Consider the following 26,476-nt stretch of genomic DNA (forward strand, 5'->3'; position numbering starts at 1 on the left):
CTGTTCTTCTTTGTTATTTTATTTTTCCTTACAGCTTTTATTTTGCTAAAAAAATATTTAATAAAAATTACTAAAACAAATGAATGAATTTTCCATCCTCTTAAGGTAAAAAAAAAAATCATTTAATGATACCGTTTGGGATTATTTTCTGAATTTCATGCAGTCCTGTTGTATGGGTAGCCCTCAGGTTACAACAGCAATTTGAACTGGGAACTCCCTTGTTAAATAATGGGGTCATAGAAGGCAATGTCATGTGACTGCATTATTTACCAATGGCAATTTCAACAGTCCTGATTGCCATTGTTAAACTAGGACCACGCGGATCATTAAGCAAGGACCTAACGTGAACATGACTTTTGACTTCTTGTCACCTCTCCCTATAGAGGATGAAGGTATTTTATGGTTCTGGACTCCAGTTGTGTCTCTGTAATGCTAAATCCTCACCCTTCCCAAATTTTTGTTCCTTTGTTGGAGAATTGGTTGGGAGATAGGTACTAATAGCAATAGCAATAGCAGTTAGACTTATATACCGCTTCTTAGGGCTTTCAGCCCTCTCTAAGCGGTTTACAGAGTCAGCATATCGCCCCCACAGTCTGGGTCCTCATTTTACCCACCTCGGAAGGATGGAAGGCTGAGTCAACCCTGAGCCGGTGAGATTTGAACAGTCGAACTGCAGATAACAGTCAGCTGACATGGCTGCAGTACAGCACTCTAACCACTGCACCACCTCAGCACCTGTCCTTTATTCGGGATGGCTGAATGTTAACTCTACGAGGTAGACCAGGCTAAGAAACAAATGCCATTTACCTTAGGACTATTTTTATGGCAACTATATCTTGCAAGTCTAACTGTGTTGTTCCCCCCTGCCCCCTGCCCTTTTCATGTGAACAAGGGAGGGGCTCATTCTTTTCTTGGTTGAGGCTCAAGCCCTGCTTATCTGACCATTGCCTTGGTAGTAGCTCTTCCTCCCATCCTTCAAGACCATTCCCTCAAACATTTGTAATGAATGTCTGGATATGACATGTTCCCATCAAGGGACACAAGCATTTCACTGTTCCAAAGTTGTCTATGAAGGAAAACCTCATCTGCTTTCTTTCTCCATTCCTTATCCCCTTTCCCACCTTGCCTTTGTGGAACTCAATGGAGTGCTCAGGGCAACTGAGCCAAGATCTACTAAAACCTTGATTAGATGAGTCATCCTTGAGATAGAAATGAAGCAAGAAGGCTGCCAGGGTGCGGCTCATGGGGGAAAGCAAATAGAAACGATGTACTTTCTCGGACCAGAATACAGAGAGTCCTCAACTTACAACAGTTCATTTAGTGACTGTTCAAAGTTACAATAGCACCGATAAAAGTGACATGAATGTTTTCCACACTTATGACAGTTGTTGCAGCATCTCCACTGTCACGTGATCAAAATTCGGACACTTGGCAATAGATTCATATTTAATATTTAAGATGGTTGCGGTGTTTCTGGATCATGTGATCACCTTTTACAAACTTCTGACAAACAAAGTCAATGAGGAATCCAGATTTCACTTAACAACTGCAGTGGTTAAGTGGTGCAGTGTCCTGGGGTCATGGGATACTTTCTGTGGCCTCCTGATTAGCAAGGTTCAATGGGATATAGCCAGATTCACTTAACAACCATCATGCTAACTTAATAACTGCAGTGATTTACTTAGCAACTGTGGCAAGGAAGGTCGTAAAATGTGGCAAAACCCACTTAACAAATGTCTTGCTTAGCAACAGAAATTTTGGGCTCAGTTGAGGTCCTACGTCGATGGGATGATGTTCCCAAGCGTTTTCTGAAACACATGCTGATAACTTTGAAGCCCATTTAACTACTTCTTTTGACAGAGTCACCAAAGATGAGGCAAAGACCCCCTCCTCGTCGAGATCTCACAATAGTAAGTGTTGCTTCCCGATCATTGGTGGGTTTCAAAAAAAATTTGAACCTCTTCTGTAGGTGTGGCCTGCTTTGTGGGAGTGTCTTGCCGGCCATGTGACCGCGTGGGAGTGGCCAATTTGTAAAATGTGGTGAAACTCACTTAACAACACTCTTGCTTAGCAACCAAAATCTTGGCTCAGAAACTCTGGCATTTGAAGCACGCAAGTCTTAAAGCTGTCAAGTTAAAAGACCCTTGCATCCCTAACCATTTAGAAACCCCCCCCCCCCCAGGGGTGTTCAAATTTGACAGCTTTAAGACTTGTGGACTTCAACTCCCAGAATTCCTCCTCCAGTCATGTTGGCTCAGGAACTCTGGCATTTAAGCACGCAAATCTTAAAGCTTTCAAGTTACAAGACCCTTGCACCCCTAACCCTTTAGAAAAAAAACCCAGGGGTGTTCAAACTTGACAGCTTTAAGACTTGTGGACTTCAACTTCCAGAATTCCTCCTCTTGCTCTTCATCTTGATGATGTGCGGACAGGCGGGGGGGGGAGGGAGCTGGAAACGGTTCTAAACAGCACTGTAGATTTGTGGAACCTCTTCTTTAGAAGAGGTTAGAACTGGCAGGAACCCACCCCTGTTCCCGATGCATTTAAGTAGTCTGAAAACAACTAACCACATGGAATGAAAGACATTGGGAAGATAAAAGCCTTGCTGCCTCTTTTATGTCTGCATAAATCCCCATGTGCAAAGCATTTTTATAGTATTGTCAGTGAAGGAGGAAATTGGCATGTCTAACTTACTTTTCCCTTTAAAAATATGGGGAGTAAATAAAGTTCAATGTGGTATGAGCTTTGTTCACAAGGCATTTTATTGGGTGGGATGCAATCACTATTTTTACTTGTGTGACTTGGATAGTTGTCATAGCAAGAAGTCTGTTTCTGGAATTTGTACTTGCAATCAAACGGATAGCGTGGGGATTTTTCCAACATTGAATAACTTTATACCCCAGACCCCACTTTTATTTCTACTTAGATTTGCTTCTAAGCAGTACCAAAAAGCTGATTTTCTATAAACACACAACTTTGATTTCATAGGAATTGACTGAAGGAACATTTCATCTCTTGTTCTGCAGAGGCTCTGCTGAAAAATATGTTATGGGTTTGTCATCTCCTTGGGCTCGCTTGCTATGTGACCTTGCAGATCCTGCAGATAGAGGCTGGAATGCCTAATGTGTAAAGAATTGCTTTTTGTGGATGGGAGATGACTAATGCATATTTATAATATTCTTGTAATAGCCACGGTGTGTCAATCTGCCAAAGCCTCCAGTGCCCCCACAGGTGGAAGAAGAGTATTACACCATTGCTGATTTCCAGACCATCATCCCTGATGGGATCAGCTTCCAGGCAGGACTGAAAGTAGAGGTGAGACAAAGTCTTGTCAGGCCATCTCCATAATCCTTGGCTTCTTCCACAGAGCTTTCTTTAAAACTTGCTCTAACGATGGCAAACCTACGGCATTTGTGCTGAAAGTGGCACGCAGAGCCATCTCTCTGGGTGCGCCAGCCATCACCCATTGCTCTTCCGAGTTCCGGCACATACATGTGTGCTGGCCAGCTGGTCCGCAGGAGTGCCCCAAACTGGAAGAGCAGCTGCCTGGTGTTCATGCACATTGGCCAGGTGGTCACATGCGCATGTATGCCAGAAACTGGAAGACCAGGTGACATATGTGCCGGGGAATTGGTCTTCCGGTTTCTGGCACTCCCATGCTTGCACGCCAGGGAGCTGCTCTTCCGGTTTCCAGTGTTCCCACGCATGCACACTGGGGAGCTGCTCTTTCAGTTTCCGATATTCCTCCACCCGTGTGTGCTCTCATTTTGGCACTCGGTGTCCAAAGGTTCACCAACATTGATCTGTACCTTTTATAATGGTATAGTATTGTCAGCTAACCCAGTTCTAATAAGCTATGTGTTGTGATTTTAATCATAGTTTTCTAAAGAAGTTTTTCTTCATTGCAACTGTTCCCATCTCAACTACTTGAGTCAGAAATATATTCTAGGAATCAAGATGCTGCTTCTCTCCACTTAAATTTGATAAGAATAGAAGATGTTTGAACAAATCAAACTGGAAAAGTTTGATCCAACAGAGCATACTACTAAGATTCTACTTAGATCCATGCCCTTATGGGACTTCATAAATACAAGAATGATGGTTATCCTCCTTGACTTCAACCAGTAGCTCTGGAGAACGACGCATTACAAGACAGTCAAATTTTCTGTGCTCCCATTAAACGTATTTTTAACTTGAGGAAGTGGAAACCTTATCTTTATCTGCCCTCCGTGCACTACTAAATTATAGGACAATGTCCTCCCATCAATATATTCCTGGTTTTAAAATTCAGAAGTGTATTTCCTATTCTCTGGTATCCAGGCTATGCACATTTGTAGATGGCTCAATACTGACATCTAGTGACTATTTTCTTGTTATATCAGAGTTTCTTGTACCATTTATAGAAGTCATCTGGGATTGATTACATGTTTGGATGCTCTGCCCATGCTTAGATAGGTAATCATTCCGGAAAACCATTTATTTCATTATCAATAACATGAATCATCTGAAAATGCTTGATTCTCTTCTTGGGCTTGCATAAAAACTTTGGTCATGCCCTATATTGTACAAAAGCTAAGTATGTTCCTCTGAACCTTCAGATGCCCAGATGGATTCAGTGGCAATCATTCTATCAAGCATAATTTAAAAGTGAACACAAGTCTTTTTGTAACCAACTGATACACTTTCTATAGCATGTAAAGAAGGCTGCTGTATTTGTTTTAAATTAAAAATTAAAAAAAAACATTGAAAAAGTGAACACAAGAAAGAAACAAATTTTATCAGCTACTTAGTAATAATTTTAGATGACAAATGCTAACAATCATGTCTTTGTTAAATATTATTTAAGCTGTAGAAAACAAAATGGCACCAAATTGAGAATCTAATCTTTTATTATCTTAGGTCAGTGTTGTAGAGTTAGAATCAATTAAATAGAAAACAATCTATTTATGATGTGAATTTTTGGCTGTTGTTCAGTTGCGAAGTTGCTAAGACTCTTCACAATCGCATGGACCATAGTACACCAGCCCAAACTCTTGCCCACTGCTTCAATGACACCATATAACCGTCTCATCCTCTGCCATCCCTTTCTCCTTTTCCCTTCAATATTTCCAACATCAGGGTCTTTTCCAATGAGTCCTCTCTTCTTGTTTGATGGCCAAAGTATTCAAGCTTCATCTTCAGTATCTGTCCTTCCAAAGGACAGTCAATGTTGATTTCCTTTAGGATCTACTGATCTGATCATACTATATATTCATTTTCAGCCCACAGACTCATCACTGTAAACTATCTTGATAGTAGTTTTTCGGTGATGCATCTGTAGGCTAAAAATAGATGGCTATTTGTCTGTTGTGTGAAATATGAGGGTGAAAAAAAAAGACCAGTCAAAATCTTAATGCTAAACCTAATCTCAAAAGTTTTAGGCAATGCAGTTGTTATAAAGTTCTAAAGAATTGTGGCTTTATTTCCTTCTCCAGGTAATTGAGAAGAACCTAAGTGGTTGGTGGTATATTCAAATTGAGGAGAAGGAAGGCTGGGCACCAGCTACTTTCATTGACAAATACAAGAAAACTAGCAATGCGTCTAGACCTAATTTCTTGGCCCCGTTACCAAATGAGATGGCACAGCTACGGCTTGGTGACAGCACAGCAGAGAACAGCTCTAATGGAGATCCTGCTGGGCCATCTCGACCTCTGCCTGAAGCACCACCTAATGGTATTGAATATGGAATCAAATGGAAAGGAAAGGAGATGTCCCAAGATGCTTTGCCTGAGAACAGTGATGCTTCTTTGTGTGTTGGATATGAAGAAATAGGTGATCGGGATATGGAAGAGAAACCAAGCCTCCCTCCAAGAAAGGAATCCATAATTAAATCAGAAGAAGAATTAATGGAAAGGCAAAGGTTGGAGCAGCGGCCACCTCCAAAACCTCCTGGCATGATTTTACCTGTAGTTCCCCCAAAACAGATCGTGCCTCCAAGGGACAAGAAGCCAGAGCTCAAAACAGAGAAGGGGAAATTGTTCCAGTTGAAAAATGAAATGGGTCTTGAGTGCGGACATAAGATTTCTCCAAAAGAAATAAAGAAGCCTAACCTCCGGCCCACGGTCAAGCCAATGAAACCAAAGATGGAGCCCCCCGAGGATAAGCCTGAAGCAGCTACCCCAAACTTTTTTCTGAAATCAAAACCTCAGATCAAACCGAAGCCAGCACCTGCTCCTAGGACAGATCCTCCTCAGTCAGAGAACAAATTAGACCTTTGCAACCTGAGGAGCAAACTCAAGCCTGCAAAGGCTCAAGAGAAGCTGTCAGAGCAGGATCCTGTGATTAATGAGAGTGCCTTCAGTAACAGTGGACTTCCAGTAGAATCTTCTGCCAAATCTCAGGAAAAGCCCAACATGGAGATTAGGCCTCCCTCTAGACCTGACAGCCAAATCTTTAAGGAAGCTCCTTTCCCCAAAGTTCCTGTGGGTTCATCAAAGCCAGGTGAAAATGAACCCAAGAGCAGCTTTCCAGTACCTAGGGAACCCCCGCAACGTCCAGTAGTACCTCCTAGAAGGCCTCCACCTCCTAAGAAATCAAGTGTGCCAGCACCCTCAGCTTCATTCGCTCCCCCTGCAGAACATAAAGTCCCACAGAAGGAAGTGCCTGAAGTTCGAGCTATCCCAGTGTCTGGTAGACCAATATTGGTTCCACCAAAAGCCAAAGCCTTCCTGCCGTGTCCTGGCCAAGAGGAAACCAAAACAAAAAGCAGCTCAGGCCAAAAGTCATTGCCCAAGCCTGTGGAGAAGGAAAGATTATCCATTCCAATTACCAGCCTGGATGTCTCCAAAGAAGCCCTCTACGTGGCTGTGGCAGATTTTGAAGGAGATGAAGAAACTAGCAGTTTTAAAGAAGGGACTGTTTTTGAAGTCCGCGAGAAGAATACCAGTGGCTGGTGGTTTTGCAAAGTCCTCACAGCAGGGCCGTGTTGGGAAGGCTGGATTCCTTCCAATTATCTCCGAAAAAAGCCATAGTCCTGTTGTTCCTTTTGCATTACAGCAGCTCAACCAGCCCCATTTTAGTACTGCAGTATTTAATTAAGCTTATTTATAGTTCTTCATAAGGCCAACTCTATTAGAAACAACAAAAAGCAAAGTATCTGGGATACCAAACATTCCAATTTGGGTATGTCTCCAAAATGAATTGCAAGAGGAAACATGCTATTGTGTACTAGCATACCTAGGCTACTCTTCCTTCTGTAGGTAATTCATTTCTTGAACAATTTTCACAGAAAAAAAGGAAAGTGAGAAGAAAGAGAGCCACTTTTTCAGCATCATTTAATGTCTAAGAAGCTTCATGGCAAGGAGAATATATAAGTAATACGATTCCATAATAGGTACTTAGGTGCAAAGAGCTGTCCCAGTTGTTGTTGTTCATTATTTTAGTCTTCTGTCTCTGTATTTCCCTCTGATATGAACAATGCATCTGCCATAGCTCCCCTTTATATGACAGCCAGTGTTTTTATGTCAGCACCATGTTTGAAGATTTGCTAATGAAGTTCAATGTACTCTCTGCAATGCAGATCTCTGTCTCACTTGGATTTCTCAGTATCTTAATCTCGTTTCAGTAAATGTCGAGGGCATGGCGTACAGGTTATCCATGTCCATACGGTTGGTGCTGCATCTTTGAGACTTGCTCTGCCAAACTTTTATCTACATCTGCAAATAAGTCTTCTGACCCTTCTAGATTTTGGCCCATTTTGTCTAAATCTAGAAGATAACAGAATGGGAACCCTCCAGGTTCAAACTCAGCCTTTCTCAGAAAGTCTTTAACGTTAAAGTTGGACTAAAGGAAATTTACAAAGAATTTACCTCAGCCTGTGGTCTCTTCCTCATATATTTTACTGTGAGAGCTTTTTCAGAAAGCTTGTTTTCCTACTTTTGTGTTTCTTCAGAATGTGAACTAAATTGGCAATGTCTTTTGAAACATGCAACCAGGCTAAAAGAATGGCACACTCTTAAGAGCTATGTGAATTGTTTGAATTATCTTAGGCAAAGTCCTGTTTAAATCCTGGGTCAACTAGTAACAGATTATGGCAATTGTAGTGACGTGAACTGGATCTAGAAATGCATGATGTCAAGAACCATTTAAATAAGACGTATTTCAATTTTGGAGCTACAGCCAAGAGGCAGAAGATTGATAAATATGAAGATTAACTGTGTGGAATTTGTTCTACTAAAATAAGCAGGGGCCTACTCATTTCTGTATACTTAAAGGGACAAGCATGATTAAAATAAATATGCTTGCCTTTTTTCTTTTTTATTTCATACATAGAAATAAATCCCTAATGTGCCAAGCCGCGGGAGCTGGGGAGCGTGCTGAGCACCATGTGGCTTGGCGCCTTAGGGATACCCCCTAGTTCAGTGAATGGTGCTCTGCCCAGCTGGAGAGGGGGTTTGCCGGGCGGTTGCTCGTGAGCTTGGTCACCTCATGGCTGCTTCGCCCCTGAGGCTGTGCCCAGCTGTTCGGGAGCCAGTTCACAAGGGAGCAGCCACCCGGCAACCCCAAAACAATAAGCCCTCCCCTATAATAAGCCCAGGGTCATACTTTGTAAGTAAAAAGAAAATAAGACCCTGTCATATTTTCGGGAAAACAGTAGTAAGCTCCCATGAGCCGAATCTCACGAATTTCCTGAAATTAAATCAGCTTAAGTCCAGCTCTAAAATTTGCCTGTAAAAATCAGTTCTTGGAGTTTAAGTGGCTGCATTTTTCTCAAAGACAGGTCAGTCTGACTATTACTTAGACAGATTCAGGATATTAATAATAGGAATATGATTCATCTGTCCATTAATTAGACATGAGATCAAGAGAAGTCATTCTGAGAGAGATCCTGCTACATAAAAGTAGAAATCTTACTTTTTGTTTGTCCTGATTGACTTTGCTCTAATTTTACCATCAGTCTCTTACTACTGTTAAGCAGTGGTTGAACCATTTGCTATTCTGCAACTTTTGTTCAATACCTAACTATACCTTAGTTCCCTTCTTGGGACTATTCAGTATGTGTGGTCTAGGGACATTACAATGTTCATTTCAGAATCTTTGCCTGTATAATTAAATAATTTGTATTGAAATACATGTTTCTTGTACAGTATTATTTACCCATCTCTAATCCTAGCTCTTTTTCTTTGCCCTATTCCTAAAAACGAAGACATTCCTAGAGTAGAAAAGACTAAAAAACGTTTCTAGTATTTCTTGTTGCTTCCATATTTCTTTCTTGAGAAAACCTTCATCAGAAAACGGACTGAAAGATCAGGATGATCTGGGTTAATAAAGCACTCTGATTGAAAGGAAGCCATTACATTACACATCTGTGCCTCATTTTGTATATTACATAGGATAGAAGCAATTATGAAGACCTGACTTGCTGGGATATGAGAAGTGTTGTTGAGCTAATATTTGCCTCAATGCTTTTGTTGCCTTATACCAAAAGGTATATCATTCTGAAAAGGATAACCAGATGCCATAACATGAAACCTGCTCTGTTTACTTTCCAAGTTCACTGACCACATAGCTGTTGGACTAAAGGATGTTCTTGTATTCCAGTTTCCTAGCCTTCTAACTGGGATGTTCTTCAATGGCCTTAGGCTCATCCATGTCTTTAAAAATCTGTTTTAATGTTTAATGTTATATATCAATCTGTATCAATCTGTACGTTAATTGGGTGGGATTTATGGGGAGGGGATTTTTTGACAATGGTAGACATAGCCTATGTAAAATTCATGCATACTTCCAGCATTAAAGGCTAGGTGATTGTGTTTTGTGTGCGTGTTTTTTAAGATAAAAAAATAAAAAATAGGCTTGACTGGTTTCAAGCAGAACTGATACAATGCCTTTTTTATTATTCTTCCATGTATATTTCTTGGTGTGTGTGTCCATGTGTACGTGCATGTGCATCTATGTGTTGGTTGCAATAACAAGACATAATTAGATAGTTGGGACGTGTTGCTATTTGTCATGAACATGATTTGCAGAGATTCTAGAGGGTCTAGGATTACATTTTTAGGGATGAAGTGATGCTCTTCAAATGGTTTGTTTAGAAAAAAAGACAATATGAAATGGCTGCTGTGAAGAAGCCACAACATTTGAGCCTCCATCAAGAAAATTGTAGTTGGGCCCTTCTTAAAATTATCACAGAACAGTGTTGACTAAAAGAACAGTGTGGATACTTCAAATTAAGTGGCATGGAAAAGATGGGGTTTTTTTTGCATTTGCAAATGATTCTACACGAAAATTTGGTTAAATTTTCAATAGGAAGTGCTGACAAACAATTTTGAAGATATAGTAGGTGGTTTGGAGAAAGAGGAGGCATCTGTTTTTTTTTAAAGAGTTTACCACTATAGAATGAACTGCAAGCGAAAACACAACTGTCTATTGTAAAACATGCAAACATGTACAGTTTATGCCCCTGGAAGGATGGATGGGGAAAATTAATTTCACAAGGCAAAACAGAGTCTTAAGAGTTATCCTGAAATTGAATAATGCTGGCACGTTCCCTACATTTCACCAGAGAATTCTAGTGACAACTCCTAAATTTTGAAGAGTTGTTGAGAAAAGATGAGAAAGAAGAACAAGATAATTCTGATAAAGCACATGGACAAAAGGCTTTAGGGTGCATGTTCAAAGGCTGTGGCAGTCAAAAATAAATTGGAAGATTTGGCAGGAACTAGGCCTTATTGTTTGGGGTGCAAGGTAGAGTCGGGCTCTTGCCAAACAACTTTTAAACTCTAGGACATGGTTTCTCAACTTCAGCAACTTTAAACTATGTAGACTTCAATTCCTAGAATTCCATAAGCAGCATAAATGTCCGAGTTTGAGAAATACTGCACTAAAAAAGTTCTGAGCAGAGTTCTCACAAGCATTAAACCCATGAAGGTGAATCACAGGGACAACAATGGAAAACTAGAGGTATGTATTGCTATTCCATTGTTTATTTCCCTACCATTCTACCTGGAACAAATTAATGAAAGTCTGATTATAAAACAAATTATAACAAATTATAAAAGTCTGAATTGTATAGATTGAATGTTGTTCATACCGAGATTAATACTTTCTCATTAATCCACTAGAATTCCTTGAAAATATCCATTTTAAATAGTGCAAAGATGTTAATAAGTCATATAGGTCAAGGAACCGGTCATCTAACAGACTATGAATCGGTTAAAGTATAAGAAGTCCAGAGGAGGCTGAAAGGTTACTCCTTCAAAAAAATAAGTGCACTGGAGTATTAAATAGTGGTGCCGCATAAGGATCTGTTGTGGTACTGATAAGAGATCCTAAATGTTTTGCACACATCCCACTTGTTCTCAGGTGATGCTTACTTTTTTCTTCTTCCAAGGTGAAGAATTTTCTATTCAACAGCCTAGGGATAGCTTGTCTTTAATTTTCCTGTATAATTACCTTTAATTATTTTAATTTTATTTTTTTTATTGCGCTTACACTGCTATTTATTGCTACAAACCTAGGAATTTTTTCTGGAAAGGGAGATTTCAAATCTGTTTATACAAAAGAACCAAATACATTTTTTTTTACACAAGACTTGCTTAAGATACAGGGTTCAGGTTAAGCAGATGTTTGCTGCTGGCTTAAATGGTGCTCAGCAGAATTAGCCCATATGAATTAGCGAAATATGATCTAGGAGGCTGGGTTTTCATTCATCTCCATAATCCCAGATTATAGCTTGCTGAGTATAACCATTATGTAATAAAACTAAGCAACTTGTGATCCCTTGGATCATCATTTCAAAGATATTTCCTTAACAGAAAAACAGAATGACCAAACGCAAAAAAAAAGCAGCGGGAGTTCTGATTTCCACTTTGACCAGAACTGATTGCCCTCTAGCAGCCAATAGTGAAACTGGCTTGCAGGACCTCTGGAGGGTTAGAACAGGACCTGTCTACTGGAGCAGAAAGAAAAAAAATGTATAGAATAGGTGGTACCTTGCTCAACAGTAGTAACTGTGAGACAAATCTAATAAACCACCACTGAAGTATGAGCCAGTGGTGCTATACCTGTCCTCAAAAAAGTCAATACAATCTTAGGCTGCATCAACAGAGGGCTAACATCAACAATCACAAGAAGTGATAATGCTGCTTTATACTGCGCTAATGAGGCTGGACTTGGCATTCTGGTCACCATGATACAAAGAAGATGCTGGGACGCTAGGAAGTGTGCAGAGAACAGCAACAAAGATGAGGGGTCTGAAGGCTAAATCATATGATGGACAGTTGAGGTAGGTATGTCTAGCCCATCAAAAAGAAGGATTAGGAAGGATATGATAACTCTCTTCCAGTACTGGAGGAGCTGAGAAGAGGGTATTGACTTGTTTTTTAAGGCATCAGAGGGCAGGAGAAGCAGCAATGGATGGAAGCTTGTTAAAGAAAGATCCAATCTAGACATAAGTAGAACATTTCTGACAGTGAGAACAATCCCAGAGTTATGGCACAGTTTACCTCTCAGAGTTATGGCTGCTCTATCACTGGAGATCTTCAAAAATAGACTGGGCAACCATTTGAATTGGGATGGTCTAAGGTTTCCTGTCTTAAGCAGGGGCTTGAACTAGAACTCTCAGGTCCCTTCCAGGCCTCTGGTTCTATATTCTTTGGAACCACACCTGAAGTCATTTATCAAATTTATCAAATTTTAATCCCACTGGTGTCGTAGGTTTTGGATTTTGGATGCATTCTGTAAGTTGGTTCATTTGAGGAACCTTGGCTGAAAAATGATTGCCCTATGCTGGTCTATTCCACTTAGTTCACAGTCATAGACATAAGCATTTAAAAAGACTATAGATGGCATTGATCTGACACTGAAGAAGGCACCATTAGCAGGTTTGAGAAGAGCCCAAACACTGATAAAAAAATCTTTATGAAAAAAAACTCGTTAGCCTGAATATAACTGCCTGTTAACGGAAGAAAGCAAAAGGTTAATGGACTGGGGAATGGGACAGGAATGTTTTTATATTTTTGTTGCAAACCCCATTTTGTATCTTTAGGAATTGCAAAAAAGTACAGAAGGAATGCCAATATGCTGCTGTGGGTTTCTCAGAACCATTATTTCTTTCTTAAAATCACCCTGGGCTTCACAGTCTGTGAGCATTTTAAAGACGGCTGGCAGCGACTGGCCCTTTGTTGAAAATCTAAAGCTGCCCTGCGTGGCTATTTGCCGCAGAAGAGAAATGAATTCTCTTAGTTTAATAACTTTTTCTCTCTGAGTGTGAATAAATACATCAGTCAGGTCAGTGTTATTGGCATTCTAGTTTGTGTTTCTGTAAATACAGCAAGCAAGCTAAATCAGCCACTTCGAGCAGGAAACATGCTCCCACAGCCAGGAAGACAGCTGCAGGAAAGCATTTAAAGGAAATAGTCCACGAAATGCTCTAGCAGGAATGGTACTTGCATTGTCATTCCCATTTTGAAGTTGTCCTGGAGATAAAGCAAAAGAATGATTGTTAAGCATATTTGGCTATTGGTCTAGGACTAGTTTACGGGAGAATAATGTGAAAGAATAAGAGAGGCTATTATGCATGGGAAATAAAGATTAGAGGACCTTCCATTTCTTTTTATCAACCTGCATCTGCTTTAAGCAGTCCTGTTTCAACTGACCACTATATGGTGCTGTTGCAAGGTTGTACGCTCCCTAATTTTTGTGCTAAATCTTCCATCTCCAAGTAAATCCTAGCTAAACAGTGCAGAGACTTTGCTTAGCTAGGAGCTGAGTGATTGATTGATTGATTGATTGATTATATTTGCATGCTGCCCTTTTCCCCTGAAGGGGACTCAGGGCGGCTCACAATTCAAATCAGGGAAGGGGGTACAGACAAAAAATAAAACAAAACATAACAATACATAATTTAAAAACACACAACAGTCATACCATTCGAGACGGGGGCAACAGCTCTTTAGCCCCAGGCCTGTCGGAACAGCCAGGTTTTAAGGGCTTTGCGGAAGGCCTGGAGGGTGGTGAGGGTTCGAATCTCCACAGGGAGTTCGTTCCAGAGGGTCAGAGCAGCCACAGAGAAGGCTCTCCTCTGGGTAGTCACCAGTCGGCACTGGCCGGCGGATGGAATTCGGCGGAGGCCTAATCTGTGGGAACTAATCGGTCTAGTGGAGGTGATTGGCAGCAGGCGGTCTCTCAAGTACCCAGGTCCAATACCATGAAGGGCTTTATAAGTGATGACTAGCGCCTTGAAGCGTATCCGGAGACCAATAGGCAGCCAGTGCAGCTCGCGGAGGATATGTGTTACGTGGGTGAACCGAGGTGCACCCACGATCGCTCGCGCGGCTGCATTCTGGACAAGCTGAAGTCTCCGAATGCTCTTCAAGGGTTGCCCCATGTAGAACACGTTGCAGTAGTCCAGTCTAGAGGTCACAAGGGAACGAGTGACTGTTGTGAGGGCCTTCCGGTTCAGGTAGGGATGCAACTGGTGCACCAGGCGAACCTGGGCAAATGCCCCCTTGGTCACAGCCGACAAGTGGTGTTCAAAAGTCAGCTGTGGGTCCAGGAGGACTCCCAAGTTGCGAACCCTGTCTGAGGGGCGTACTGTTTGACCCCCCCAGCCTGAGACATGGAACACTTGGCCAATTAGTAGGAGGGAGTGGCTACTTGTAATGGCTATATCTAGAAATCAAGACTTCCAACAACCAAGCGTCTCTGCATTCAGGTGGCCAAAGGCATGAAACGACTGATTGTATCAAGACAGCTAGAGAGGAAGTTAACCATTATGGGATTCCCAACCCCTCCTGTGAATTATGGAGACTTGATTGAAATGATATTACCTTTTCTTTTCTCAGTTATATTGGAAGATAATGTGATCTGCTAATTTGACAAGGACAATAACAATAGTTTTCTACTCCAAAATTCTCTTTCATTGTACAATGAAATCAAATAAAAATTAAAGAAGAAACCGAGAACCCAACATAGTAAATAGGCTTTTAAGGTCCCCTGGCCCTTCCAGGTTGATACTGGTAGGGGGTGAATTCCATCTCCTTGAACATAAGTAATTTTCAGAAACTATTGTGAACTATACCATAGCACTTTCCCAATATTTTTTGAGATCATAATGAATTAGGTAGAATGCATGGGATGGAAATAAGGTTATGGCAAGGAACTAAATATGTCAGTTAAGTCCTATAAGTTGCCCCACTGTAACACCCCAGTCAGAAGATTTGCTAAAAGTCAATTTTCAACTTTGGTTTCCTGGAAAGACACACAAGAGACAATTGTACTACATCCCACATTTCTTGGCCTGCTGAAGGATGCTAGCTTTGAAGTCTCAAAATAATTATATTGACATTCTAATACTTCCTCTGTTTCAGAATAGCAGAGTAGGATGCTATCCATCTGAAATCACCTCTAAATTGTGGCAGTTCCTTTAGAAGTTATGAAATATATTACTGTTCCAGGTAATCCTCACTTAGTGACCACAATTGGGACTGGAAATTTCATCATTTAGGGAAGTGGTTGCTAAGTGAAACTGCAACTGTGCTTATATTATCTCACTTCAGCTTTCCTTTGTTCTACAGACTTGCAAAGGTCAAAAATCTAAGGAATTGGTTGTAAAGCTTTTCATCACTAGCACTTTTCATGCTAAACAAGGACCATCTGAACATTCTTGTTTCTTCTATTCTCTAGAATTGTCCTAATTCTGTCAGAGATCATAATCTCTGTTTTGGTGTCAGTGTTTGACACAGCACTCGTCTAATGAGTTGGAAGTGGAATGTACAGTGCTGTAACTATTTAGTGCTGTAAGCTCCATATTAAAATTCTATTTAAGTTTGGAGAAATATTTCCTCTCTTTCACAGAATGCCATATATGTGCAGCAATTCAGGTTTAGAGGAATAGAGTCCCTAGAGTATGCAGGCACCTAAGCATAACTTCTCTGCAATTCTAGACCTCTCTTTTCCTGGGAAAAGTAGTCGCTGCCTTAAAGAGTAGCAGACAAATGCTGTATTTGCATTATTTTTCAGTCTTTCAATCCAAAGCAGTGGCATCATGGCATCATGATAGATGGTCCCTCTGTTCACAAAATGCCTGTCACCAGTTTGACACGAGTTAAGTGAAACAGCTGTTTTACTGACTTCCTGCAAAAACAGTAGTAGGAGTACAGGAATTTAGGATAAGGGCACTGAGATTTCATGGGGGTGGGGGCAAAGCAGGGTTCTGTTTGAATGATAGGAAAAATGTTACCAGTAAAAGTACTTTCATGGTAGAGCTGATTCTCTAAAGAGGTGATGTATTCACTAACTGGTACAATATGCTTCAATTTAGATTCCAGCATTGAGCAGGGACTTTTACTTGATGAATGCCTATGCATGATCCTACTTTTATTGCCATTTACCATCACTCTAATGATGGCACAGCTATTACATCATTTAAATCTGTGCAGTTGATCTTTTATACAGTTTTGTTTACTAGCTTCTCCTCAAGATACACTAGAACTGGAGTCATCTGAATGTGTGCTTGTACCCAGGTATGGATATAAATAGGAGAAATCTTTTTGATCAGAGAAATTAAGAATGGGAGCTGAAGCAGGTGTCCCAAAGGTGCTTTTTCCGAAGGCAACTGGATTTTCTTGTTTTTTTTTCTTTTGTAGATGTTTTGCTTCTCATCCAAGCAGCATTTTCAGCTCAGACAGGATAATGGGGAAGAAGCTTCTTGGATGAGAGAAGCATCTTCAAAAGAAAAACAAAACAAGAGTTGCTTCTGGAAAAAGCACCTTTGGGACAACCATGACCTGGATGATTGAGAATCTCTACAGACTTTTAGCTGAAGCAGATATTCCCCAGAATGATTTTTAAAAGTTTTTTTTTAGCTCTTTCTAAAAGTAGATGAATTGCATTAGTAGCATGACATTGGTAAAGGGTGCTTACTACATGGATGTTGGGTAATGAACACAGGTTTTCATTTTCACAGATGAAACTATGCTAGTTGCATTTCTGATGCTTCCAACTTTTTTTATTTATTAAAAAGCCTGAGTGTCAGGTTCCAGTTCCTATTTTTGGGCTGCGAGTATCCTTCTATGCCGTAACCAAGCAAAAATGAAACATGATGCCGGGGCATGTAATTTATTCTGATTTGTAATAGCTTAGTCACAAAGACATTGTTCAGAGTATTGTGCCTTCAAAAACCGCAGTAGGTGGCTGTGAGGGTATGAGAAGGCAAGATGCAGACACAAGAGACTCTGCCTGGTACAGAAACAAATATGAGTTCAGTAAAAGAGCCTTGGGAATTGTCTAGGCCAGTGATGGCGAACCTTTTTTTGGCTCCCGTGACAAAAGCGGGGAGCACATTGGGGTCATGCGCAGGCGTGCCATACCTATAATGCTATTTGTGCGACACACACACACACACCATGTGCACATGTGCGTGCAACCAGCAATACCCCCTTTGGTTTTCTCATGTTTTTTTCACCCTTCCCAGGCTCCAGAGACCTTCTAGGAGCCTGGGGAGGGCAAAAACAGCATTCCTGCCCCCCTCAGATGCCCTCCAGAAGCCTCATGAGCTTCCCTGAATGCTCCGGAGGGCGAAAAATGGACCTATGGGGAACCCAGAAGTTCGGGAATGGTGACTTCCGGTTTGTCCATAGGGCTGATTTTCACTCTCCAGAGCCTTCAGGGAAGCCTCTTGAAGGCTCCAGAGGTCAACAATCGGCCCTACGGACAAACTGAAAGTGAGCAACAACTCTTCAAGAAAGCCTCCAGAGGGCGAAAAATAGCCTCAAAAGAAGGCCGGTCAACTGGCCAGTGTGCGCATGCCTCGGGTGCCCTAACAAATGGCTCCGTGTGCCACCCGTGCCATAGGTTCGCCACAGGGGTGGGTTTCTCGCCCCGTTCCAACCGGATCGGTTGGAACGAGGCCGGCGGCGTCCTCACGCACGCACGCGGCGTCCTCGCGCACGCATGCGGCGCGCGCGTGTACGCACGCGGTGCGCGCATGCGTATTAGCGTCTGCGCGATGCTCCAGCTGCTCCTGGAGGATCGCGCAGGCGTTCTGCGCATGCGTGGAAAGCGCGAAATTCAAAAAAAACGGGTAAGGAGCGGGCGCGGGTGTGCGGGCGCGCGCGGGCGCGGGGGGGGGCTTCGCCGTTCCCGGAAGTTACTTACTTCCGGGTTCGGCGACCAACCGGATCGCAGGGACCGGTGCGAACCGGTTGAAACCCAGCCCTGGTTCGCCACCACAGGTCTAGGCTGCCCAAAATAAGGAGGCAGGCAAACAGTCTCAGGGAGGTTACGGTACACAGCAGTGTCAACAACAAACCCAAAATATCAGCTTTTAAGTTGTTTCTTTCTAGCATTTGTCTGTTAAGTCTATTTCTTTTCCTAACCAACTGAGCGCTAATCCATTAGTTGTGACAGGAATTGACCAACCAGCTTAATGCTCAAGCCTGACATTGTGCACTGAGAGCGTGATTGGCTGATTGGCCCAAAGTCATCCAATTGGCTTTCATTTTGAAAGCGGGACTAGAACTCAGCTTCCTTCCTGTTTGTAGCCTGGAGCCTTAACCACTATACCAGGGGTGTCAAACTCCAGGCCTGCAAGCCGGATCTAGCATGGGGTACTTAGATCTGGCCCGCCGGGCAGCCTGGAAACAGTGAAGGACCAGCCCGCGGTGCCTCTGCCAACAAAAACAGAGCTTAGGAGGGCTGCCTGCAGCCCTCTCAAACTCTGTTTTCACTGGCAGAGGGTTGCAGGAGGCCGTTGCAGCTGAAAAACGGAGGCCGGGAGCCCATTCTTGCTGGCAGAGCACTTCAGCCACCACCGGCATCCCCAACATGAGTGACGTTGAGCTGGCCACACACACCCCGCCAGGTCAAACACAACCTTGATGCGGCCCTCAATGAAATTGAGCTTAACACCCCTGTACTAGATCAAACTGGCTCTGTTACCTATTGTAAAATAGAGGTGTAACAATTTAACTTTAAAGGAAACCTGGGACTTTGGGAGGCAAACACAGAGAAGCAAAAGCCCATGATTCCTACAAAATTGAGCTGCACTTGACATCTATTCACATATTCTTAAAGAGTGATAGAAGCTGCTCAAGGAAAACATCTGTATTTTTACCGGCTATTGTTCATTTGTTATACAGGTAGTCCTTGATTTATAACCATTCATTTAGGGCAGTGTTTCTCAACCTTGGCAACTTGAAGACATTTCATTTAGGGAACTGGTTGCTAAGTGAAACTGCAACTGTGCTTATTATCCCACTTCAGCTTTCCTTTGTTCTAGACTTGCAAAGGTCATAAATCTAAGGAATTGGTTGTAAAGTTTTTCATCACTGATGTAACTGTGGTCGCTAAATGAGGCTGTTGCTAAACAAGGACCATCTGAACATTCTTGTTTCTTCTATTCTCTAGATTTGTTCTAATTCATTCGCTGGCTGGGGAATTCTGGGAGTTGAAGTCCAGACGTCTTCAAGTTGCCAAGGTTGAGAAACACTGATTTAGGGTCTGCTCAAACTTACAACAGTATTGAAAAAAGCAACATGGCCATTTTTCACATTTATGACTGTTGCAGCATCATGGTCATGTGATCAAAATTCAGATGCATGCCAGCTGACTTGCATTTATGACCATTGCAGTGTCCCAGGGTCATGTGATCACCTTTTGTGATCTTCTGACAAGCAAAGTCAATGGGGGAAGCCAGATTTACTTAACAGCCGTGTTACTAACCTTAACAACTGCAGTGAATCACTTAACAATTGGGGCAAGGAAAGTTGTAAAACGGGGTAAGATTCACCTAACAACTTTCTTGCTTATAAATGGATATTTTGGGCTCCATTCTGGTCATTAAGCCGAGGGCTACCTGTAGTTAAATGAACAAAAAGAGTGGAACTTTGAAGAAGAAACGACATCACTGCAGAAAAACATATATTTTCAAAATGAGCATATTTATGGCTCACAGTATAATGGGGAAAAAAATCAGCACAAATATTTTTTAAAAAAATTAAAAAGGAACAGGGAGTATGTCCAGTTCCTCAAGAGGATACAGGTTAGGTTAACCATACAAACTCCTACATGCTCCTATCATATTCCAGTATGTTATTCCAGAAAAGAAATCAAGCCCTTCCTGACCCAAGAATGTGAAAAGTTGTGTCTGCTCCTATGTGTGTAACGGCATCTTAATCATCAACAAAGGACAGCTGCAACCACAGTTCACTTGAATGCTATGATCAGATGCAGAGCAAAGTAACCATTCAGCTCTCTCTGCTGGTGTAAGATGCTGAATATTTTATCACAACCCTTGGCATAAAATAAGATCAAATGTTTGTACAGTATCCTTATTTGCAGGAAGCGCCCCTTTCCATGCCTGAGTGTGGCAGGTTGTATGTAGAATTATTTCAAGGCAGATATCAGTGCAGTTTTTTTAAAAAAATCTTCTAAACTTCTAAGCTTTTGTAGTTTGGATGGACATGTAGGACAAAGGGCCTCTGGTATCACAAGGGATTTTACAGTTTTTAAATGCAAAGGCATATGAACTGTATGGCCAAGGTCTTGGAAATACAATGGGTGCAGTGGAATGATTGTGATGGCTGGACAAAACTCTTGTGTTCCTCTTGCGAATCACAATCACAAAGAGCCTCAAAGTAAACTTAAGAAGGGAACGATAGCTTGACTGAAGAGGGATGGCAATTTTTCCATTACTAACCCTCTTGCTCAATTCTGCTCATTTTATCACCAGTGATAATGATAGAAGTGGTACATTTAAAGACTATACCAAATCCCTGGGGACCAGCAAAAGCCCCAAGCAGCTTTCAGTGTCTTGTCTAGCTGCTTCTAAGCTCTGGACGTCTGCCAGAGTCACACACTGACCCTCCTCCTATTATTGGGTACCTAAAGGTGTAGAGAAGATTTACAAGCCAACAATATTGTTTCATAAACAGGTAAAATTTTATATTCATGTAAAACAGACCAAAATAATAAAAAATATATACACACGCGCACTACAGATCACAATACTAGAGAATATTAACATACAGAGAAGTGCAAACTTCCCTCCCCAATTAATTGGCTTTTAAAGTTTATTACAGAGATTAATCTGGCTTATTTGAAAATGTGAAATACAGCTCACATCATGTACTACAGATATATCAAGAAATTCTAGAAATCTGGAAACGTTTTTTTAAAAGCTTTTTATACAAAGGGGAAAGAGAGTGCCAGCAAAAATTCAATGAAAACATACATTTGTCACTCCAATATCAAAAAGCATAATTATTGGTGAAGACAGGAAAGTCTATAAAACTACCAGCCATTTGTGTTAAGATCTTTTTTTTTTCCCCCTCTCCATTTTAAAGTAGCATTAAAAAGGATAAAAAGTGCACACACACCCTTATAAGGCACGAACAGATTTTCAGAACAAATTAAAAAAGAAAAAGGAACAAGCAGTAGCGAAAACTAATTGCTAAGTAGCCTCCACTTCTTAAATGTTGTGTCAGCGTATGAGACTTCCTTCTGAAACTTCAGTAAGCAGAACTGTGTTTCCATTTAAGCTTATGACTATCTCTGAACCTCTGTCAGATGCTGCTTCATTTGGTAAATCTTTTGTAAGATAAAGAAGCCCCCTTTTCTGCCTTGGCACCAAACATTTTGCTTTTTGCAGTTATTGTAGGCATAAATTGCCAGGAGGACATATGTTCACTTAGCTAAATCAGTTCCAGTGCAAAGGTTTAGGGCAAATGCTCAGGTAGATTTTATATTAAATGGCTGATGATTAAATAGACTCAAGTGACAGTTCTGAAAGAGATACTAGGAGGCTACGTGTTGCTGAGAACATCAATGTTGGAGGTTGTAAATAGCACCCAAGTGGGGAAAACATCCTTGGATTTATCATACCAGGCGCAATGTGGAGTTTTTTACTGTTAATATACTCCAGCCCCTTGACCAGGCCTGATTTCTGAGACTACCCCATAAGAGCAGCAAGAACAAAGGAAGTCTATAACATTCACTATTTTTCATTGCAATCCTATTGCTGGGAGACATGCTAGAACTACACAATAGCACTGTAATAATAAAAATCTGTAGTAACTATTAGGGATCTGCAAAAAATTCTGGATCTGAATAATCTCATACTGACCTTGTCCGAAGACACCACCTACCAAGTTCTCTTGGTGTGGAACTGAACATTCCAAGAATTTTGGAAGAAGTTTGAGCTCAAGACACTTCCAAAATGTTCAGATCAGCCAATTCACATTTAAAATAGGGTGTTTTGAATTTTAAATGTTTTGCATATTCCCCAGGAGCAATCTGTAGAAGTTGTGATCACATTAATTTAGAAACTCTCTGAGAAAGAACTCTCTAATCAACGGTAGTGAAAAAGTAGCAAAAAGTCAAGGAAAATAATGCTGCTGATTGAGCCAGAAAATTGTCTACACGAGTAAAAAGTCACAGTTCACGAAACCACTTCTAGCAAACAATTATCTTAACTTGTGAAATTACTCTTGACCAAGCATTTAAACTTACAATGAGATAAAGATGATAGAGATGAGCTTCTTCCTCTCCAAGTCTAAATGTAGCATCTATGGCAAGAATGAGCAAACTACAATCCATGTGTAAGCCCTCATGTTTTTCATTCCAGGATTACACTATCAAAAATGGGCAATTTAATCTGGAATTACACTGGCATTTTAAAAAATTTAAACCAATTTATCAACAGAAAAAGTGCTAAAATATTCATGCTAAAGTTCTGTCCAAAAGTTCGAATCTGGCAATTCCAGGGTTATTATTATTATTATCATTCTTTTATGGCCTTCAACAGGCAGAATAACATAATTTCTTAGAAATTTTTGATTGTAAATCCATCATAATGTGGTCTCATTTTAAACAGTGAAATAATCTCACTTATCCAGCTTTATCATGTACGTAGGTGACATCTATGGCTTGAAATTAAAGTCAGCTATTGTCAAGTTATTGTAAGAATCCAGAAGCTGCTGAAAGCAGCCTGTGAATACAAGCGTGGGTGATTGATTTCACAACTCACTATTTATCACAAAACTTCTATCTAACATTCTCAGCCATTTTTTCCTAATAACTGATTGCACATGTGCGCATGACCTCAGCGCATGCGCACATGACCCCTCCCCAGGCTCCGGAGGCTTTCCTGAAGCCTGGGGAGGGCGAAAACGGCCTCCCCTGGCCCTCCGAAAGGGCGAAAAAAAATCAGCTGACGGCTGGTGTGCCACCAAATATGGCTCCACGTGCCACCTGTGGCATGCCTGCCATAGGTTCACCATCACAGGCATATGTTATCCTTGCAATTTCATCAGTTCCTCTAGTACAGGTATTACAGGAACAAGTCATAAAACAGTTTAAAAGCAGCCTTGGCTCCCATCAACTACATATCCGAATACAGTAGTTGTCATAAAGGTAGAGCTTGATGGTAGATAAATTCTATTAGTCATTTTGCTGACTAAATAGATAGGGTGCAACTGGGGATTAATATTGCTAGAGCCTCCAAAATCAGTGGTAAGGACAAGCTGACCTCAGACTTCAGCGTTTGAGAAGGGCAAAAAATAGGGGAGGGAGCAGGATTTGAGATGTTTTCAAGCCAGTCTTGACTCCTGGTGATTGCCAGAATTAGTCCCTGCAGTTTTCTTCTCTGTTCATGTAGCAATAAAATAGAATTAGTTTAGAATAGGGTTCAATAAAGTAAAATTAGCTCGCCTGGTTTACTTCCTGTCTGAGGTACCTGGGAAAAGTTGCATGTACAAGTGGTCCTTGACTTACAGACACAATTAAGCCCAAAATTCCTGTTGCTAAATGAAACATTTGTTAAGTGAGTTTTACCCCATTTTGCGACCTTTCTTGCCACAGTTGTTAAGTGAATTAAGTTATTAACATGGTTGTTAAATGAATTTGGCTTCCCCACTTACTTTACTTGTCAGAAGGTTGCAAAAGGTAATCACAAGACTCCAGGCCACTGCAACCATCATAAATATGAGTCAGTTGCCAAGCATCTGAATTTTGATCACATGACCATGGAGATGGTGCAACGGTCATAAGTGTGAAAAATGGTCAAGTGACTTTTTTCAGTGCCATTGTAACTTTGAATGGTCACTAAATGACCTGCTCTAAGTCAAGGACTACTTGTATTTTAATCACTACACTAAACATGCTCAGATTCGCTCATTGGAAATTTAAATTTTCAAAGATTGTTGAACATTGGAGCCCTCCAGAACAGTGTACAAGATCACTCTCTTAGAAAAAAAGAATCCACAATTGGGCCTAATTTAGTAATTCCCTGATCCTCCTTCACATATTATTCAGGTTATAATTCAGCACTAACACTATAACCAAATTTCATTTATCTTTTTAGCATAGGTCTAATAATAGCTTGAAAATTTCTTTTCCCGCAAAGAGTGCCAAGTAAAAAAGCTTTTCAATTTCAGTAAGATGCCTCCATTGTGGAACAGCAGACAACTTCCTGGAGCGGAAGATATGAGTTGGACATTGCTACATACTTTGTTGACAAAATCTCTGGAGAGAAATGAAGGAAGATATCAATCAACTGTATTTATAAATCATAAATAAGAAAACACTGGAAGCTTCAAATTCTACATAATCCATTAGCCACTTTCGTCTGCAACTTAATTAAAAGGACACCTTCATGTGTTACACCTTACAGATGCTGGGCTAATAACTATTCACAGCCTCTTATCATAAGCTGGTGGATCACATATAATAAGCCAGGACTGGTTGCTTATTCCAAGTGATCTGAATTCACACAACATGCTAAGCCAAAACCAAACTAACAACATGACACTGCTTCTTCTGCCTGCAGAGGCCTACTACTTTCTACACAACTCTCCAAATCAGAAAGCGCTTGTTAATTGCTCACTAGAAAGGCTGGAAGTATCAAGTCACACAGAGGTGAAAAATGAAATCCTGAGGGAATCTTTATAGCTCTGTGTGTGTGCCACTCTCCCGAGATGCCTTGTTCTTGATTTCATAAACTAAGCCACAACTTCTTACATTTGGAGAAAAAATGAGTAAGTCCACGTTGTCAACCAAAAATAAAATCTAATAAACATAGATTTATGAAAATATCGCTACTTTTATACATTTGATTGGGAGTAATTGATTGACTAGATCATTCCTATTCATGATCTTGACTTATGAATAATATGAAAAATACTTTGAAGTTCGCAAAGTAGGTAACAGAACATTCGTGGCATGTTACTCCTGCAACCCAAAGTAAGAGTAAATGAAAATTTACTCTCATTTTTCCTATTTGAACTGGCTTACAAATCAAACTAATTTTTTACCATTCCTAGGCTTAGTAGGAAAGAATCCCATATGTTAAAATTGGTCTAGTGACTTCTCATTTATCCTGCTCAAGGTAGGTCAGCTGCATATTTGAGTGAAAACAACGCACAAGATCTTTTTGGTTTTCTTTAGGAATCAACACGGCAATTGTATTAGGACTCCTCTTCCCCGGGGCCCCACCCTTATCCATCGGAGCAGCATCTTTCCAAAACTCTTCCCACTCTGCAGCTGTATACTTTCAGCCTCTTACAAAGACAGAGTGTTTCCCAGTTCACTTAATTTTCCCTGATTTGTTTCTAACTGGTCAAAACATGGAAATACAGACAAGAGTCACTCAGCAACCACTGACCAGCACAATACCCATGAAGCAGGGACAGTAAGGTGTGGCAATCGTTAACAACATTCTTCATCCTGCTCCTCATTAATCACGCCCTGAGGGGTGGGCTGAGGTGAGGTTAAGGACGGTAGATTTTGATAATGTCTTTAATGACCCGTCGGCAGATTGGACAGCAGGCATTGAGCTGTTTCTTCAGTTTAAGACCACAGGTGTTGCACAGGCACATGTGTCCACAGGTATAGATCACCACATCCACCTCGTTGTCAAAGCAAACCGTGCATTCTCCATTCTTGCTGCTTGAAGGTTCTGGAGGTGAGAACACAGGAGACACTGGAGGACTCAGAGGAGAACTTGGCGCAGTCACTATATGGGATGAGAAACAAAGGAACTGTGGTTAGAAACGTCACCTCCTTTTCTACCAGTCAGGCTAAAAAGGAGTAATTCAAACCATTTTTTCTAATGAGAAGAAGAAGCTTTGTAAAGTAAACATTAAAAAGGCAAAAAAGACAGGGGGGAAAAAGTTATGCCATTATACCGTAAAGTGAAATCGGACTGCTGGGCAGAGAGGACAAACATCAGCCAGGTACGGGAAACAGTTGGCCAGATGAAAGTGCATTAGAACAAATAGAAGATGAATTTTATATAGCAATATAGCCCTGTTTTCACTGAAAAATGTTGGCTTCTACTAAAGAACTTCTTATTTGTGTGCCAAAGATGTGCATGTCATGAATGGAATTTGGGATGGCTAATAACTACACAGCATGAATGCTTGTTGTCTTGAGGGGGGACGCATGGGTGCAATTTTTAACAATGTTTAGTTCATTATTGTAATGATGTGTTTATAAA

At 41.0% G+C, this 26,476-nt stretch overlaps 2 protein-coding genes across 3 annotated transcripts in view; one reads left to right on the top strand and one right to left on the bottom strand.

Annotated features, from left to right (window-relative positions):
* The window catches only part of SH3PXD2B (SH3 and PX domains 2B), a 136,411-nt gene extending 128,438 nt beyond the window's left edge, over positions 1 to 7,973 (top strand). For both annotated transcript variants that reach the window (XM_032210310.1, XM_032210311.1), the window contains 3 exons: positions 1,861 to 1,910; positions 3,190 to 3,315; positions 5,475 to 7,973. In XM_032210310.1, coding sequence (XP_032066201.1) covers positions 1,861 to 1,910; positions 3,190 to 3,315; positions 5,475 to 7,010 — 1,712 coding nt within the window. In that variant the 3' untranslated portion in view covers positions 7,011 to 7,973. The remainder of the gene's footprint in view (positions 1 to 1,860; positions 1,911 to 3,189; positions 3,316 to 5,474) is intronic.
* A 16,084-nt stretch (positions 7,974 to 24,057) lies between these two features.
* NEURL1B (neuralized E3 ubiquitin protein ligase 1B) overlaps positions 24,058 to 26,476 on the bottom strand; it is a 59,528-nt gene continuing 57,109 nt past the window's right edge. The window contains 1 exon segment of the mRNA XM_032208503.1: positions 24,058 to 25,993. Coding sequence (XP_032064394.1) covers positions 25,749 to 25,993 — 245 coding nt within the window. The 3' untranslated portion in view covers positions 24,058 to 25,748.

This window comes from Thamnophis elegans, chromosome 2 (genome assembly GCF_009769535.1).
Source record: "Thamnophis elegans isolate rThaEle1 chromosome 2, rThaEle1.pri, whole genome shotgun sequence".
Taxonomy (NCBI): Eukaryota; Metazoa; Chordata; class Lepidosauria; order Squamata; family Colubridae; genus Thamnophis; species Thamnophis elegans.